The sequence below is a fragment of the Callithrix jacchus genome, chromosome 9, assembly GCF_049354715.1.
Source record: "Callithrix jacchus isolate 240 chromosome 9, calJac240_pri, whole genome shotgun sequence".
In the NCBI taxonomy this organism is placed as follows: Eukaryota; Metazoa; Chordata; class Mammalia; order Primates; family Cebidae; genus Callithrix; species Callithrix jacchus.
Window position 1 is genome coordinate 135,505,836 of NC_133510.1, and position 19,548 is coordinate 135,525,383.

Sequence of the window (19,548 nt, forward strand, 5' to 3'; positions counted from 1 at the left end):
ACAGTCCATCTACATGGCAAACAGCGAGCACCTCTGATCCAGGACGTGAGAAACGGAAGCTACGTTGTCATAGAGGGGAGCAGGGCTGAAAGTGAAGCCAAACCCTGGGTCTCCCTGACATGATCACCAGGAACCTCCTCCCGAAGGCAAAGGCAGGTGCAGCATGGTGCGGGCTTCACGGGCCCTGCCCGGGGGGCAAACTGGAGAGCAGTGGCTTGGGAGTACCCATTAGGGTGACGCCACCTCTGCGCTCTGCAGGGTGCCAGCTGGAGATAAAGCCAGGTGCAGGCGCCCACGAGAGCAGCTGGCTTCACACGTGAGCTCTTCCGAACAGAACGGGTTCTGATTGGACAACTGTGATCAATAGGGACTGTTTGGCTTTAATTGACTTCAGTTCTTTCTTTAAGAAGAAACGGATCAGATGTGTCTGAGGTCCCAGGTGGAGCGCCGGGCGTCATCTCCCAGCCAGAGCCCGACCACACGGCCACGGCCACGGCGCCCTGCAAGGGATGCCAGGAAACGTGGTCTTCGCTCTGGCTGGAGCCCAGATAAATTTCAGAATTCTACTAGGGAGGAAGAGAGGGAGAAAAGATAAAAGGGAGACGATGGTCAGTCATTGCCACACAGGGAGGAAGGGGAGAGGGGAGGAGGCAGGGAGGCAGGGAGGCAGAGATTCACAGAGAGGAAGGAGGAGATGGAGACAGAGAGGGCGAGGAAGGAGGGAGGGAGGGAGAGGAAGCAGGGAGGGAGGGAAGGAGAGGAAGGAGGGAGGGAGGGAGGGGACACAGGCAGAGAGGAGACAAGAGCAGCACAGTCCTTAAAAATCAACCAAAGGGGAGAGTGGGCGCCTCGGCCACCACCGCCCACTGCTTCCCCACGACACGGATGCCGCGCCCGCCGCTCCTGCCCACGCATCTGCCATCTTGTTCGTTTCTCCTAGGTTTCTTTATCCCATTTTTGAACCAACTTTATCACACAATAAAATTAAGAGATGACACGGGGCAGGGTCGGGGTGGGTGGGGGACGGGGTCGAGGCGGGTGCTCCTCCGTATTCTGAGGGTGGCCCCACTCAGGCCCACCCCCTTGCCACTGCAGCAAACTTGTGTGGGATAAAATATGGCAGCGGCCCCACCCCACTGCCGGTGCTTCGGTCAGTTCCCGGCTTCCCGCTACACCCACAGCCGCGGGAGGACCGGGTAGGCGGCTTCTCTGCGTTCTCCGCAGGAGGAGGCTCTATCTTGTGCCGTGAGCCTGCACCTCACCCTGACACTCATCACAAACCTCCGTAGACAAACCGCTGTCTAAACGGGAAATAAGGTAATATATACACCTCATCTTCCACCCAGCACCACTCAGCATAAAATAGTTTTCACTCACAGTACAGTACCCTTCTCAATTAACAAATTGTCTTTCATCTTTAGAGGGATATTTATCAAACACATCAAATACGATGAATGAAGCAGGACAAAGCCTATGCCCGACGCCGGTTTGGGGAAAGAGTGAGATCACCCTGCGTCTTCTGCCCCTCCGCGCGTTGGCGTCTGGGCTGGGCACTCCCCGAGGCTCTGCCCACACCTCCCCATCCCCAGCAACGCCCGGCATGCCTTTGGACGCGACGCCACGGCCGCTGTCTCCCCAACGCGGGCCTTGGCGCCCCCTCTTCCTCCTGACGCTCAGTTCCTGAGAATCGGCCCGCGTGGCTGTGAGTGGCCATTCGCACTGCCGGGCTGGCCTGTTCTGTGAAATCAGTTCCGCTCGCTCTGCGGGTGGGGCAGCAGAGGCCTCTGGGCTCTCTTTTCTTTTCTTTCTTTTTTTTTTGCCCCCCCCCCACCTTTTCTTTCTTTTCTTTCATTTATTTCTGAGATGGAATCTTGCTCTGTCACCCAGGCTGGAGTGCAGTGGCGCGATCTCAGCTCACTGCAACCTCCGCCTCCCAGGTTCAAGTGATTCTCCAACATCAGTCTCCTGAGTAGCTGGGACTGCAGGTGCGGGCCACCACGACTGACTAATTTTTGCATTTTTAGTAGAGACGAGGTTTTCCGCCTCGGCCCGGGGCTCCTGTCCTTGTTAGGTGCAGCTGCTGCCGACTGCTGTTCTGGTTTCCAGCTGTGCCTGAGTCAACTTGGCCAGTTTCCATGGTGGCAAAGCGCCCTTCCTGGAGGCGGGCAGCCCAGGACCCACAGCTGGGCCCCTCTGTGTGAGCGCCCTTGCCCTGGCCCTGTGCTGGGAGGCAGCGTCCTCCCCACTCCGACGTCACAGAGGAAACAAAGGCAAACCGGTCAGCAGTGGACCCCCAGTAACTCGGCCTGAGCGGAACACGAGGGTTCTTTGCTGGACTTAAGTGGTGCCGCGTGTTTCAGACAGAACGTAAACCAAGTGTATGGTGTTTGGGAAGCCTTGGAGTTCAGTAAGATCACAGCAGCTGGAGTAGCTCTTCAGTCGCAGGGATTTAGGGCTGGGCAGAGGCGACGCGCTGAGGACGGGGGCCAGGGGGCCAGAAATGTCGGCGGTCGCCAGTCCAGGGAGCAGAGGGCCCGCCTCCAGGGCCTCAGGGCTGGAAGGAAACCCAACCCCCATCAAGCTTCCAGGCCCTGGGCCCACTCAGCCTTTGAAGGAAGAACCACTGTGGTGAACTTCAGAGTTTTCACATCCACAGCGAGGCCAGCTCGCCCTCGCCCTCACAGCTGATCACAGGTTAGAGGAAAGCCAGACACCCTGCCCCACACCCCTTCCACGCCTGCCCTTCTCCGCTCCTTACAACAGGCAGCCTGGCCGGCCCCTTCTCACCTCCCTGGGTGCGGTGGCTGCACCCGCCACCTGGCGAGGTCACTGTAGCAACCTCGGCAGCGGCCCATGTGATTCCAGGCTTCCATCACCCCTGAGAAAGTCAAGGCCCCCTGCTGCCCAGCTGGGCCCCTCCCTCCACCACCCCTCTTAGTTTCCTTTGGCTCACTCTGCTGCCTCCCAGCTCCTGGCTCTGCAGCGCCTGCCCCAGGGCCTTTGTGTCCCCCACCTCTGCCTGGATGGCCTTTGAGAGGCTCAGCCCATGCTCAGCCTAAAATCCCACCGGGGCTGGCTTCCAGCATCCTGCTCTGCCTCCCTCTCCTCACCCCTGCCCTGCTCTCCTGCCGGCCGGGCTCCTGGGGCAGGGGTTAGGCAGAGATTTCTTAGATGTTCTGCTTGTGGGTTTGCCGTTTCACCGCCCCAACCCGGCCCCCAGGACTGTAACGCACACAGGCCTTTACAGCGCTTGAATTCATCACTCGTGGCAGAGGGGAAGGCGGCTGATGAACAGGTGGCATCTAAAGCCTCAGAGCTGTCGGTGAGGCTCCATATGGTTTTGTTTGAACATAACGTTAAAAGTCTAAAGTCAGCTGCGTGCGGTGGCTCACTCCTGTAATCCCAGCCAGAAGCTGGAGGCTGCGGTGGGGCGAGACTGCGCCACTGCACTCCAGCCTGGGTGACAGAGCAGCATCTTGGGAAAAGCTGCAGGGACCTCGCCCAGCACAGGCTCCAGCCCACATCCATGTGACTGACACCTGCGTCCGTGATGCGTTTGCCACAGTCAGTGCCCGGTGCTGACACAAGTCCACGTTTCATTTATATTTCCCTATTGTCTACCTCATTTCCATTCTGTCCCAGGACCCCACGTGGGATCCAGGTGCTTATTATTAAATCTAATTGACTCAGCGAGTCAACAGACATGGGCTGTGAGAGGACCCGTGATAGGCGTGTCACGAGCCCAGGCTCAGGGTTCTTCTGATCCTTGTCTCCGGGGCCTGGAAATGAAAGGTGGAGTCAGGTAAGTGGCAAACTTCTGGGGCAGAGCTGCGGTGCCCACCAGGTCCTGATGCTCCCAGCAGGCTAAGACCCTAGACCCGTCTGTACGTTCTGACAGGGACCACAAGGAAGGCCAGAGGCGTGCCCCAGGAGACGCCCCAGCAAGGGACCGCTCACCAGCCACTTCTGGCCTCATTCCAGACACGCCCCGGCAGGGATAGCTCCACCAGACCAGGGCCCCAGTGAGGGATGGGCCCTTCTGTCCGCACGGCCTCTCCTGGGGTGACCACGACAGGCACCAGCCACCTGCCCGCTCCATGGGGGAACTTCCTCATGGGCTGCACGGCCTTTCTGATCTGTGCTCTTCCAGAACCTCGCCCCGACTGCAGGGTGGCGACTGCCCGGCTGCTCTTAGGACCTGCTTCTCTCCCGAGGGCAGCTGACTTCAGATCTAGGAATGTGGCAGCTTTGAAGGTCCCTGCTGGAGAGACCACGTGCAGTGGCCACAGAGATAGAGGGGTGCCCGGCTGGCCAGCGCCCCGGTGTTGGCACCTTGGGTGACCACCCAGCTACCGTCTTCACCCGCGTGAAGGACCCCCTGAAAGCCTGAACCCACTGCCCTCCAGAGCCAGGAAAGAGAAAAGTATAATGGTGCCGTCACCTCGTGCCACCAAGTTTGGGTGTGTGTTACTTACGCAGCCACGGTGGCTCTTAGCCACCCAGCGGCCGTCCGCCCTGCCTGTTCCTCCTCGCCACAACCCAGTTTTGTCTGGTTTTGGGCCTCAGAGGCCAGGTTCCTCACCAGCCCGCACGGGTGAATCGTAATTTTCCTTAACGCACCCCCGTGCTTCCGTTTCTCTGCAGGCGGTGGCTCAGGACAGGCCTGGGAGAGACTCTGGCTGGGGATTCTGGACAGGTTTCCTCTGCTCTGAAGAGGGGCAGGGGAGGGGACATTTCTATTCTCGCCCTGTGGAAACTGGCCTGGGAGGAGGCGGTGCTGGGAGCTGATGGTGAACTGAGCCCACACCCTGAACGTGGCCAAGCAGAGAGCTCGAAAGAGCCTGATTCCCCTAGGACATCCTGGAGCCATGGAGGAACAGCTGGGCCCCTGGCCTCGGGCTCCCTGCCGTGGGAGATTACAGGTCCCTTCATCACTGCAGCCGCTTCTGCCTGCCTGTCAGTTTCTTTCTCAACTGAGGATCTGAGGGTTTTCTCATCCACACAGGACATCCCTCTCTTTAGGGGGCTCCCACTCCTCTCCCCCAGACACAATCACCCAACAGCCAGTGTGGATGCTGCAGCCTCGCGCCACCTGCCGTCTTCCCCATGACCCTGGCCCAGGTCCCCATGGGCTTCGGGCACTTTCCATCTGCAGACTGCAGTGGAAGTGGGGCCACGTGCCCCTGCGCCAAGTCTGGAAGCACAGTGAGGCCCGCTACCTGCTGGGACATTGGTTCCTAGAGCCCCGAGGCACCACATAAGGCCCCTCTCCAGAGGCCACCATGCTGGGAGGGGCCCAGGCCACGCCAGCCCACCCAGAGCTCCCAGCGGGGAGTCGGTCGTGTGCCTGATAAAGCCTCAGGGATTCCAGCCCCTGCTGTGCAGCCCCAGTGACCGGGTGCCCCTCACATCTCTCCCCAGCGATCAGGTGCCCTCACATCTCTCCCCAACGACCAGGTGCCCCTCACATCTCTCCCCAGTGACCAGGTGCCCCTCACATCTCTCCCCAGCGACCAGGTGCCCCTCACGTCTCTCCCCAGCGACCACGTGCCCCTCACGTCTCTCCCCAGCGATCAGGTGCCCTCACATCTCTCCCCCAGTGACTGGGTGTCCCTCACATCTGCCTCCAGTGACCGGGTTCCCCTCACGTCTCCCCCCCAGTGACCGGGTCCCCCTCACATCTCCCCCAGTGACCAGGTGCCCCTCATATTCCCCCCCCAGTGACCAGGTGTCCCTCACATCCCCCCCGGTGACCAGGTTCCCCCTCACATCCCTTCCCAGTGACTGGGTGCCCCTCACATCTCCCCCAGTGACCAGGTGCCCCTCATATTCCCCCTCCAGTGACCAGGTGTCCCTCACATCCCCCCCGGTGACTGGGTCCCCCTCACATTCCCCCCCCCAGTGCCCGGGTGTCCCTGCCCCTCATACCTCCCCTGGAAGCGCTGCCCAGGGAGGAGCTGCTCCCCCTGCACCTGCCCTGTGCGTCCATGCGTGTTCAGCGTGGCTAAAGCCCTACTAACCTCAGCAACTAGCCAAGCACGTTCCCAAGTCTGGCCTATTCCATCTTCCCCAAGAACACACGGTGTCCTCCTCAGTGCTGGGAGAATTGTGGTGCCTCCCGAGGCGGATGGAGGAATGAAGGGTGGGGCTGAAGGGGCAGAGACAGCTGAGGCCAGAGCTGACCTCCCTGAAACACACACGGGACACTGTACACATGAATACACGGGCACACACGCACACACACACCTGGGCACGTGCATGTGCACACAGCATCTCACCCACAGATCCAGCACACACTGGAGAGAGATGAACCTCAAACAGACCCCGGGGCCCAGCCAAGGCACTCGGATCACCCACACTTCCTGTTCACCAGGTCCAGGGCACGCACCGATCACAAACAGGTGCTTCCACACAGACCCTCGCAGACCCTCACAGACTTACAGCCATAGGCCCTGTCCCTACAACCCAAACCCACCTCCACAGAGACACACAGCCAGGACTGGCTGCACGCGCTCACACAGCACCACGCTGTCCTCAGCCATAACTGCAGAGGAACAAGCACACGTGTGACCCTCACACACATGCACACACACCAATGCATAACTGCAGAGGAACAAGCACACGAGACCCTTAGGGACACACAGGTGCACATGCATGCACACACACATGCCAATGCATAACTGCAGAGGAATGAGCACACGCGTGATCCTCACACACACATGCATACACACACGCCAATTCATAACTGCAGAGGAACGAGCACATGTGACTCTCAACACACACATGCGCATGCACACACACATGCCAATGCTCTCGGGCCTCAAAGACCTGCTCCCAACACCCACACATCAGACACAGACCCCTGAACACGGCAGAGAACACATGTGGACACATGCACACTCACAGGCATGCACACACATGTCCACATATCCACACAGACACAGGCACACATATGGACACATGCACACTCAGGCACACACATGCACACATGTGCACGCTCAGGCACACACATGGACATGCACACTCAGGAACACATGCACACGCACATGCACACACAGGCATGCAGACATGCACACTCACAGGCATACACACACACGGACATGCGGACACATGTGGGCAGGCATGCACACACATGCAGGCAGACACACAGGCATGCAGACACACACAGGCATGCGCACATACGAACACACAGACACATGTGGACAGGCATGCACACACACGCTGATAGAAACACACAGGCACACACACACACACACACACACACACTCCTACATTCTGTGTGTATTTTCAATGACCAGACCCGTCAAACCAACCCACTCAGCAATGCAGTTTCTGACGGAGGTTGTGGCCTCCAAGGGGTGAAAGCATTTCGGGAATCCAAGTCAGAAAGCTTTGAACGGGGCGGACTGCGCGTACTTCCATTTACTTATCTAATCAATCGTCCTGCAGTGGCCAGGCGCTTCCACCCACATGGGACAAGAGGCAGCTTCCACGACGGCTTGCGGAGGATGGAAGTCTCCCACAGACGCCGCTAATGTCACATACCTGCATGTCACCACCTTGCCATGTCCCAGCTAAGCCACTGCCCACTCACGTCCCCGTCCTCGTTGTGCAGCCGGCTTCCAGCGTGTGGCTTCGTGCGGCAGCTGTCATGTGACTTTCTGCCATGGTTGCTGGGGCTGGAGCGCTGGGACTGGCCGGACACCTATCTTCATGCCACTCCAGGGCCCATCCACATCCACTCTCCGTGTGAAGCACGTGGGCCACTTCACAGCCTGGAGGCTCCAGGACTGCAGGGGCTCCCCTGAGGCCCCTGCTCTGCTGCCAGCACTGGGCCAGAAGCAACTCACCTTCCCGCAGCCGCCCTGAAGTCACGTAGTGTCGCACTGAATGTCCTATCTTCATGGCTGCAGAATCCCGCTGGTTTCAAGGGGAGGACAAGGTTCTGGGACATGTTTACATCCATCCTTGGAAAATACTATCTGCCAACCAGGCCACGTGAAAAAGTGAGATTCTGGAAAAATGCACTCCGTGGGACCAGCACGCAGAGGCCCAGGGGCGGAGTCCCGCCCACCATCTGTTTCCCTGGAAGTAGGGTCCTGGCTCCAGCCATGCCTGCTCATGCAGGGACTGAGCAGGGCGCTCTCCTGCCACAGCCACAGGGTTGAGGAGTTGCCGTGGAAACCGTGGGGCCTGGACGCCTCCCACGTCAGCATCTGGCCCTTTTCAGACAATGTGTGAGGACTGAGTCCTGGGACGCTGGCCACAAGGAAGTCGCTGAGCTGGTGTGACAGCAGCCTGGGCCTGAGCCGCAGCTGGGACTCCAGCTTGGGAGACTCTTCCCCTCGAGAGCCTGGGTAGCCCCTGCACCCAGCACAGCTCCAGGCCTCTTGCTTCTGATGCTCGGGCCCTCTTGCTTCTGATGCTCGGGCCCCGCCTTTCAGTCAGCATCCAGCAGTGGCAGTCACAGAAATCCAGCTCAGGTTGGGGAAAGGCAGGTGCTCTTGCGTTCCCACAGCCACCGGGCCCAAGGAGGGGCTTCCGGTTCTGCTGGATTCAAGGCCTGGTTGTGCAGTCGGGGGGCCGGATGTGAAGCTGCACGGGGATCCCCAGGGTTCCTGCACTCCCTAGGCAAGGCGGTCCTCAGAGGCCCTGGCTCTCCCGTCTGCACACCTGTGTTCCTCCCAAGGTCATATGTAGAAGCTGTGACCCTCTGACCAGTGATGCTATCAGGAGCTGGGGCCTTTGGGGGTGATGAGGTCATGGGGTGGAGCCTCATGAACGGGATTTGTGCCACATACACGGGAATCCCGAGCTCCCTCACTCATTTCACCCTGTGAGGACACGAGGGAACAGCTGCTGATGGCCTAGCAGAGATGTGCCAGGCCCCGCCCCACCGGCACCCTGATCCTGGACTTCCGGCCACAAGAACAGAGAGAAATGCGGCGTGCTGTTAGGCCACACGGTCCGTGGCGCTCTGACCATGGCGAGCTGCTGTGGCCCTCCCTCCTCCCCTGCCCTCCTTCCCCTCGCTCCCACACCCAGTCTGATTTTTCTAAACTCCTCCTCCCCATTCTAGGCCCACCCTCCAGCCCCTGTGGGATCTGGGGAAGCCCCAGGGACAGTGGGCACGGGCCAGGCTGCCAGGCTTCCCAAGGCCCCCGGGGGCTGAGAGGGGATTAAAGTGATGCAGGACTTTCTCAGGGAGAGGCTCCAGCAAGAGAGTGTTCAGTCCAGCTTCCTGCCTCAGTGTGCGCACAGCGTCACGCTCTCTGGGTGTGGCTCAAGGTGTGAATAATCCAGACTTCTGAGTCTAAAAACGTACCAAAAATCAAATAATTAGGCATCAAACATACAAGTTATTTGAAGACTTAAAAACAGCACAGTAGGCTGGAACAGGAGGCCCCTAACCTGGTGGTGTCCTCTCCACACCCACAGCTCGCCCAGGAGGGTCTGAGCCAGGGCCTGAGTCATCCCGGAGCCGGTGCTGACCCCGCCAGAGAAAACCATTCCAGACCCGACTTCCCGTCCCCGGCACCTTCGGGCCAGTGACTCAGGGTGGGGAGAAAGCCCAGAGGGAGGGAGGCTGCGATGCCCTCCCCGGGGCTAGGCCCGCCGCCCCATGAGTCTCTCGCTGCCGCTGGTTTAGGGGAGCCGGGAGTGCTCGCTTGAGCCACCTCCTCTGTCTGCGCTTCTTTCCAGGGACAAAAGACCTGACTGCCTCCAACACCAAGGGGCGTTCCCACCGCACACGCTGCCCCGGCTGGGCAGGCAGGGACCCCTCCTGCTGCCTGGGGAGCCTGGAGCTGTTGGTCCTGAGTTGAGGACCAGGGAGCTCAGGGACCTGCAAGCTCGGTGCCCAACGCCACTTCCGAAGGCCCCAACTCTGCCCTGACGCACCACAGAAAATGTCACTGTCCCCTGGTGTGGATGCTGGGGACCCCCGGGTGGCCTCTGCCCCACCACCCAGCCCAGCCCATCTGAATAGGACTCAGCCTCCCGGGGCTCCTCAGACCCCACAGCACAAAGGGCTAGAGACGGCCGCGTGCGGACAGCAGGGGCCGACGGGGCTCCGCGTTCCCCGGTAACCCTGGACTCCGCTGGGGCTGCGCCCCCGCTCCTCTGCTCCCAGCCCGCCGCGGTGCAGACTTATTTCCCACGGAATGCTAGCAACGCTGGACCAATCAGAGGACGCTGTTCCTCGGGCTGCTGGCTGTGATTGGCTCCCAGACAAGCACGTGACCTGCCGTGGACCAATGAAAGTCATGCCTGAGATTTTGCTTGCACTGTCCCTGGGAGAGTCGGAAGCCATCGGCGGGGACGGTTGGCTGCAGCTGCCACACGTGGCGCCTGAGGACCGGCAGGCTGGTGCCTCCCTGGGCTCTCTCCTCCCCCAGTCCAGGCTCTGCCCCACCCGGCCCCACGCTGCACCCCGTGGCGGATCACGGTGCCCCATCTGTGTCTATGAAGCAAGCCGTCCGGACGTGGCCTGCGTGGAAACTTCCAGAAGCAGCTAGGGGAAGGGGGTGCCACGTCCTCCCACAGGGCTGGAACCGGAGGGTCTGTGAGAAGCGGGTCGTGCCCGCCGCCCAGAGTCAGGAGGAGGCCGGCAGGCACGTGGCAGCTGCGGGAAGAAGCGGAGTCCCCAGACTCCTGAGCCTGCCCCACAGGGAGACGAGACCCTGGGGAAGAGACCCCTGAGGGTAGCTCCAGCCCCTCCCAGCCCCTGCTTTCAGCCTGCACCCCACCTGGTCCCTTGGAACGACTGGGGTTTGCACTCTTCTGTCAAATCTGCAGACTCCACTCCCCGCCCTGCCACCTACTCTCCGTGGGATGTCAGTCAAGAGATGGAACCTTTCCTGCCTCAGTTTCCCCATGTGTAAAATGGGGCACTAACAGGCTGTGCCGCTAAGCCTCGCTGCAGGGATTAAGTGAGCAATGTGTGGCCTGTAGCCAGCGGTTCTTCAGGGAGCCAGGGGAAGGCCGGGCACCGCAGAGACGCTTCCCAGCCACAGAGCTGCGCCGGGTTCGGATCACTCCACCCAAGTTCCCTTCAGGAAACGGATCCCTGGGAAATGGATAAGACCCAGCGTCCACCGGGATCTGCACTCTAAATGGTTTGCTCCTCGAGAGGGCTGTTGCACGTGAATAATGCCCTGTGGTCCATTCCGCAGATGCGGGGGTGTGGGGGGAAGCCGGCTGTGCCCAGAGCCGAGAGAGCTGCTGTCATGCACAGAGGCAGGTGCAGCACCGGGTGTGTGTGTCACTGGTGTCCAAACCTCCTCAATTTTTTGGGGAGAGAAATGGGATATAAATAAATGTGTAAACATTTCTATAAAATTCACACTCTGTGACTCAGGAGGCAGAGAGCTGTGTGCCTTCAAACCAGAGTATCTGTAAACTGGGTTTCTATCAGTGAGGACAGAGCAAATGCTAGCTCTTTCAACATTCACCCCGATGTCCTCTTCCGCGACATAAGAAACACAGCTGGGACTGGCCACTTCTGCCTACAGGGGGGCCACCTACACCTGCAGGGAGGCAGCAGGGCTCTAGGTGCCCAAAAGGAGAGCAGGAACCCCCTATGCAGCAAGGCCAGGCCTGGGGGTCCACATCCCACAGGAGGGGAATCAGCTCCCACTACGGCAAGGCCAGGCCTGGGGGTTCACACCCCACAGCAGAGGAATCGGCTCCCACTGCAGCAAGGCCAGGCCTGGGGATCCTGCCCCCTGCAGCAGGGGAATCAGCTCCCACTACAGCAAGGCCAGCGCTGGGGGTTCACACCCCATAGCAGAGGAATCGGCTCCCACTACAGCAAGGCCAGGCCTGGGGGTTCACACCCCACAGCAGAGGAATCGGCTCCCACTACAGCAAGGCCAGGCCTGGGGGTTCACACCCCACGGCAGAGGAATCGGCTCCCACTACAGCAAGCCCAGGCCTGGGGGTTCACACCCCATGGCAGAGGAATCGGCTCCCACTACAGCAAGGCCAGGCCTGGGGGTTCACACCCCACGGCAGAGGAATCGGCTCCCACTACAGCAAGGCCAGGCCTGGGGTTATACACCCCACGGCAGAGGAATCGGCTCTCACTACAGCAAGGCCAGGCCTGGGGGTTCACACCCCACGGCAGAGGAATCGGCTCCCACTACAGCAAGGCCAGGCCTGGGGGTATACACCCCACAGCAGAGGACTCGGCTCCCACTACAGCAAGGCCAGGTCTGGGGGTTCACACCCCACGGCAGAGGAATCGGCTCCCACTACAGCAAGGCCAGGCCTGGGGGTTCATACCCCACAGCAGAGGAATTGGCTCCCACTACAGCAAGGCCAGGCCTGGGGTTTCACACCCCACAGCAGGGGAATCCATTGTGACCCCTGTGGTTCTAAGAACAGAAAACCCAATTCAGAGGTGCTCACACAAAAAATTAAATAGGTATGTGTGCACGCATGTGTGTGTGTGCAAGTGTGTGCTGATTTATTGCAAAGCCAGGCATATTTGCTTCAGGAACAGTTGGATCCAGGTGTTCAGTCACCAGCCCCTTCTTGGGTTTCACGGGGGCCCTGTGCACTCCGAGCTCTCCCCTCTGGATGAGGTGGCTGCAGCTCCCTCATCTCCCAGCCTTGCCGTTTCACCTTGTGGGAAAAGCCTGGTTGTTTTTTTCTCTATGGCCCCCTGGTAATTCTATAATTCAAACTGACTGGACCGGCTGAAACCACCTGACCAGCCCTGAGCCATCCTCTGTGCCTGGGGTGACCGTCACGCTCTGACTGGCCTAGACCTGGGCTAGGGCATCTGAAGCTGGGCTGAAATGGATCAGCGTGGGGGGCGGGGACTTCCACCTGGACAGGACCTCAGGGGGCAAATGATGAGTCACACCTAAGGCATGCAGGCCCACATCTATGCTAGAAAAGCCATCCCTTGACATGGGGCAAGGCTGGGCCCTGAGAGACCCTCACCCACCCTGCACTCAGCACCCAGGGTCCAGTGTCCCAGGGCTCTGGAAAACAAACCTTGGGGGACACAAGGGTCACTCGGGGCTTCAGCTGCAGCTCGGGTTCAGTCCCAACTCAGAGATGACCCAGCCCCCATGACTGGACGCACGGGGCCCCCGCCTGCCGACTGGACCGACTGAGGTCATGCACAGCTGTGCTGGGATCCTCCAGAGGGTTCCATGGGGGACCGAGGGCCTGCAGGGATTCGAAATCCAGTGCTGGAGGCAGCCTCCCTCCCTCACAGCAAGAGCCAGGAGATAAAACAGGCAGGCCAGATCCGCTCCTTCCTTATGGCCGGAAGCCCCTCAAGTCACAGGGGAGGAATGATGGGGGCAGGAGAGGTGGGGACAGGGGCAGGGCACTTGGGGACCCCTCATCTGCTAGATGGGCTCTGGCATTTCCACTCTTGCGTGGGAGCAGGAAAGGGTTAACTTGGCAGGCAGCCCCTTCACACCCTGAGCATCTGCAGCCGACCCCTGCCTGCCCCAGGCCCTGGAACCTGCTGCTGAGAAGATAGCCCTGCTCACCCAGCCTCGGCCCCCCGTGGTCTGTGCTGCACCAGGATTCACAGTGGGGTTGCGGCCTGGAGGTCTCAGCTTGACCTCTGGAGGGTGGAGACGGAGGTCGGCCATGTCCACAAGACCAACTCAGTGAGGACCTTGGACGCACACATTGTCACGCATCGGTGCTGGAGGATCAAGTCCACGGGACGCCCTGGGAGGGGACGCCTGGGAGCTCATGCCCGGCCTCTCCTGCGCCCTGCCGGGGTGTCTCTTCCCCCTGCTGACCTTAACCTGTGTCCTCTGCTGTGAGAAACCTCAGCAGGGAAAAGCAGCCTGGCTGGGCTCTGTCTGTCCTTCTAGAGAGTTGTGGAACGTCAAGGTGGTCTCAGGGGTGTTCCTGTTGCACAAAAGCTGCCTGGAGGCTCACGGCCAAGGACGGCAGTCACTCCAGCAGTGAGGGAGCCCTCATGGCACACTAATTTCACCCCCAAATTCAGGATACACAGGAGCGTTAGCCCCCCCACACACGTACATGCACGCACACACGCACATCCACACCCACCCCCCCACACACACCCACGTACATGCACGCACACACGCACACACACACGTACATGCACGCACACACACACGTACACGCACGCACACACGCACATCCACACCCACCCCCCCCACACCCACGTACATGCACGCACACACGCACACACACACGTACATGCACGCACACACGCACACACACACGTACACGCACGCACACACGCACATCCACACCCACCCCCCCACACACACACCCACGTACATGCACGCACACACGCACATCCACACCTAGCCACACACGCACACACCCACGTACATGCACGCACACACGCACATCCACACCCACCCACACACACACCCACGTATATGCACGCACACACGCACATCCACACCCACCCACACACACACGTACATGCACGCACACATGCACATACACACGCACACACACCCACGTACATGCACGCACACACGCACATCCACACCCACCCACACACACACACGTACATGCACGCACACACGCACATCCACACCCACCCCCCCACACACACCCACGTACATGCACGCACACACGCACATCCACACCCACCCACACACACACGTACATGCACGCACACACGCACATCCACACCCACCCCCACACACACCCACGTACATGCACGCACACACGCACATCCACACCCACCCACACACGCACACACACCCACGTACATGCACGCACACACGCACATCCACACCCACCCCCACACACACACGTACATGCACGCACACACGCACATCCACACCCACCCCCACACACACACCCACGTACATGCATGCACACACGCACATCCACACCCACCCCCCCCACACACCCACGTACATGCACGCACACACGCACATCCACACCCACCCACACACGCACACACACCCACGTACATGCACGCACACACGCACATCCACACCCACCCACACACGCACACACACCCACGTACATGCACGCACACACGCACATCCACGCCCACCCACACACGCGCCCACCCACGTACATGCACGCACACACGCACATCCACACCCACCCCCACACACACCCACGTACATGCACGCACACACGCACATCCACACCCACCCACGCACGCACACACACCCACGTACATGCACGCATACACGCACATCCACGCCCACCCACACACGCACACCCACGTACATGCACGCACACACGCACATCCACGCCCACCCACACACGCACACACACCCACGTACATGCACGCACACACGCACATCCATACCCACCCCCCACACACGCACACACACCCACGTACATGCACGCACACACGCACATCCACGCCCACCCACATGCACACACGCACATCCACACCCACCCCCCCACACACACCCACGTACATGCACGCACACACGCACATCCACACCCAGCCACACACGCACACACCCACGTACATGCACGCACACACGCACATCCACACCCAGCCACACACGCACACACACCCACGAACATGCACACGTACACACGTGCATGCACACACGTACACACACTCACACAGGTACACACGCACATCCACACCCACCCACACGCACACACACCCACGTACATGCACGCACACACGCACACACACCCACGAACATGCACACACATGCACACATGTGCATGTGCACACACGTACATGCACACTGTACACACAATCCACACCCACCCACACACGCACACACACCCACAAACATGCACACACACATGTCCATGCACACACATGGACACACACACACATGTACACACGCACATCCACACCAGCACATGCGCACACACGCCCACGCAGATGCACACACACGCACACATGTGCATGCACACACACATACACGCACACATGTACATGCACACACGTACACGCACACATGTACACATGCACATCCACACCAGCACATGCGCACACACACCCACGCACATGCACACACGCACACATGCCCATGCACACACATGTACACGCACGCACACATGTACACACGCACACCCACACCAGCACATGCACGCGCACACCCACGCACATGCACACACGCACACATGTGCATGCACACACACGTACACACACGCACACATGTACACACGCACATCCACACCCACCCCACACACACACCCACGCACATGCACACACGCACACATGTGCATGCACACACAGGTACATGCACGCACACATGTACACACGCACATCCACACCAGCACATGCGCACACACACACTATGCACCCTCAGTGCACAGGCCGGGCTAACACACACGAGCGCATGAGCCGCTTTCCAAACCAAAGTCACTCCAGCCCCATGCCTGTAGCTGGTACCACCCGAAAACATCACTGTGTTCTTATTTATGGAGCGTGTTCCTTTAAATTGGCCTGTTTGAAAACTAAATGCATTTTTTATTTGAAAAGGAATCTTTGTTTCCTTGCTGCAAATGGAAAGCTGGCAGTACCGCGTGTTAAATATGGAAACCATGAAAATAAGTGGAATGAAAATGAAACAAGGTTGCCACACTCTGGAGGTGGTGGAGGTGCGGAAGCCTCGGTGCCCAGGCCTCTGCCCTGTTTGTCTAAAGGACGCGTGGAGACACCTCCAGCAGGAATTGGAACCTGGGGAGCTGGGCACGCCCCATGTGAGGCGCCGTGCTGTCTGAGGGATCATCATCACACTGAGAATCAGTTCCCAGCGCGTATCTGTGGGAAAGGCGTGAAGTGGCCCACCTGGCTAGAGCAGGGAGCTCTGGGCCCCTTCACCCTCCTCCAGGCCGCCTGGGGCACTCCCTGCACCCCTGGACCCCGAAGGTCTACCTGGCTGTCCCACCTCCCTCTGTCCACAGGCAGGGAACCCCAGAGCAGGTGAGTGAATGCCCCGGGGACCAGTGCCCGAGGCATGAGGAATGCAGCTCAGACTCGCCTCCCGCTCCCTCCTCTTCCCTGCCAGTCTCCCCATCCCCATCTCAAATGAGCATCGGGTGTCAGGGCCTGCTGGCAGACAGGACAGGCTGAACGCACCAGGAGCCGCGGAGGGCACTGCTGCCCACCCACCCTTCCTCCCTCGGGCAGCTCCAGGAGTAGGCAAGTGTGGCCGAGGCCGACCACCGCCACCCCACAGTGACAACTCCACCCCACTGCGCAGCGCAAGCACCCAGCTTCTGCGGGTTGAGGCCGCCAGGGGACCTGGGGCAGTATCCTGTTGTGGGCTGGGCTTTGGGAGGGAGGTGCGGGAGGGGTTGGGGTAGGGGCCGGCCCAGCCTGCCAGTCGCTTCCAGCCCCAGAGGCCGAGCTTGGGGTGAACTTTATCCGCCACTGAGGCAGAGTTTGTCCTGGCTGCTCCATCAGGACAGGTGTGAGGGTCACAGACCAGCTCTGACCCGAGTGGTGCTGAGGCAAAGCCAGGCCTGGGGTGACGGGATGGGAGGTGTGCAGGCTGTGGATGGAAACAGGAAAGAAAGGCCTTCACTTGACACGGTGGATACCCAGCTAGGCAGTGACTGAGGCCACAGTGGCAGGACCAGGGCTGGCAGGGCCTGACACCGGGGGGCCTGAGCTTTGTGAGCCACGGTGCTCAGCCCGGCTTCCGTGATCCACAGAGGCAGCCACGGCAGGGGGTCCCAAGCCTGGGGCCAGGGCCCTGAGACGGTCGCCCACAGCCAAGAGTGCAGGAAGTGGGAGAGACACAGAGAGAAAGACAGATCTAGAGAGACTGAGAGAAGGAAAGAGGGAGAGACAGAGAGAGACAGAGGAGGAGAGAGAGAGGGAAGGTTGGGAGGTAGGAGGGCGTGACAGGCCCAGGGCTCCCGCGCGCCCTGCTTCCCGACAGCAGGCCTTTGTGGGTTTCTCCCAGGAGCCCACAGCTCGCTGGGGGGGTCCCGGCCGGCGTGGGGGGCACTCACTTTCTGGGCCGGTAGTCGGGGATGCTCCGGTCCAGGGAGATACGGTCGCTGAGCTGGGCGTTGTACCCGTACTCCTCATAGTTGCCTTCCACCTCCTGGCCGTCGTCACGCAGGGTGGCCGCCAAGCCGCCCTGGCCCAGGCCCCCTGGCCCCTCCACCAGGCCGATGGGCTTGGCGAGGCCTGGGGGAAACAAAGAGGGAAGTCAGGCAGGCCCAGGACACACAGCAGCTGCACCCAGGAGACGTCCCTCCTGCCCTCCCTGACGGCCACATCCCCAGGGCGAGCCCAGCAAACTCCCTGCAGATGGCAGGCTCCAGCTTCAAGGGATTCCACAGAGCGTGAGACTGAGACTGTGGGACTGAGACCTGTGCACAATGAGAGGGCGGTGCCTGGCGGAGGGATGGAGAGCGGGCATCGCACAGCGGTCAAGGGCAGTGCACTCCGTGTGACGCTGCCATGGTGAATATTCGTTATTATTATGTAATTGTTGATTCAGGGTCTCGCTCTGTCATCCAGGCTGCAGTGCAGTGGCACGATCTCAGCTCACTGCAGCCTCAACCTCCCATGCTCAAGCGATCCTCCCACCTCAGCTTCCTGAGTAGCTGGGTGCACCACCACAACCGGCAAATTTTTGTATTTTTTTGTGGAGACAGGATTTCACCATGACGACCAGGCTGGTCTTGAACTCCTGACCTCAAGGGATCCACCCATCTCGGCCTCCCAAAGTGCTGGGATTACAGTTACAGGTGTGAGCCACTGCACCAGCCAATACCTGTTCTTATGCAGCTGTCCAAACCCACAGCAGATGTGACACCGAGTGAGCCCCCCAGGGCCACAGACCTCAGTGAGCAGCCTGCATCCGGCAGGATCGGCCCTTCAATGGCGACAGCACACGCACACACGTTCATGCCTGGGCACTGCGCCTGCGGTGGGGGCGGCGGAGGCAGGAACTGCACCAAGTCTCTATAAACCCAAAGCCGCTCTGACAGCCACGCCCACGAATGTCACAACGTCCACTCAGAAATTGCAACAAGAAGATCAGGTGTTTTAAACACCGTGCCACCGCCACCACCCCACCAGCCCTTGGCGCCGTCCACCTGCGTAACATGAGCATAACACACATCCACACATGTGGTGCCCTCTGGGGTAAGAAGAACTGGCCGTCCACATAGGCAGCGGCTGAGATGCGGCTCACACACGTGATACAGAGCGGAAGAATCATCGCGGGAGACCTTGCTCCCCTGGCCACCATCGTGAGGGTCAAGAACAGATGGAATCACAGCCCACCCCATGGCCATGGGGCGGGACAGGGACCCCCAAGGTGGGGCGGTGTCAGCTGGAAAGGAGCAGGTGGAACGTCTGGGCTGCTTGGGAAGCTCCACAGCTTGGTCAGGGTGTGGGGAGTGGGTGCCCGGGGAGGGGCGGGCCAGGGAAACTTCTAGGTGATCAGCTGTGCCTGGCAAGTGGATGTGGCCTGGGGATGCTGTTCCCAGAGGGACAGGGGCGAGAGGGGTGTCTCCCCGCAAAGACAGCTCCCTTGGTGCTCTCTGAGCTGGGAGTCTCTGGGGTAGCTTGGATGTGGGGGCAGGTGCCAGGGCAGCAGTTTTAAGCCAGAAAGAGGCTGCTCG

General features: G+C 60.2%; 1 protein-coding gene across 2 annotated transcripts in view; it reads right to left on the bottom strand.

The window, feature by feature from the left end:
• The window catches only part of GALNT9 (polypeptide N-acetylgalactosaminyltransferase 9), a 123,339-nt gene that overhangs the window by 65,905 nt on the left and 37,886 nt on the right, over positions 1-19,548 (bottom strand). For both annotated transcript variants that reach the window (XM_009004927.5, XM_035258265.3), the window contains exon 2: positions 17,920-18,100. In XM_009004927.5, coding sequence (XP_009003175.3) covers positions 17,920-18,100 — 181 coding nt within the window. The remainder of the gene's footprint in view (positions 1-17,919; positions 18,101-19,548) is intronic.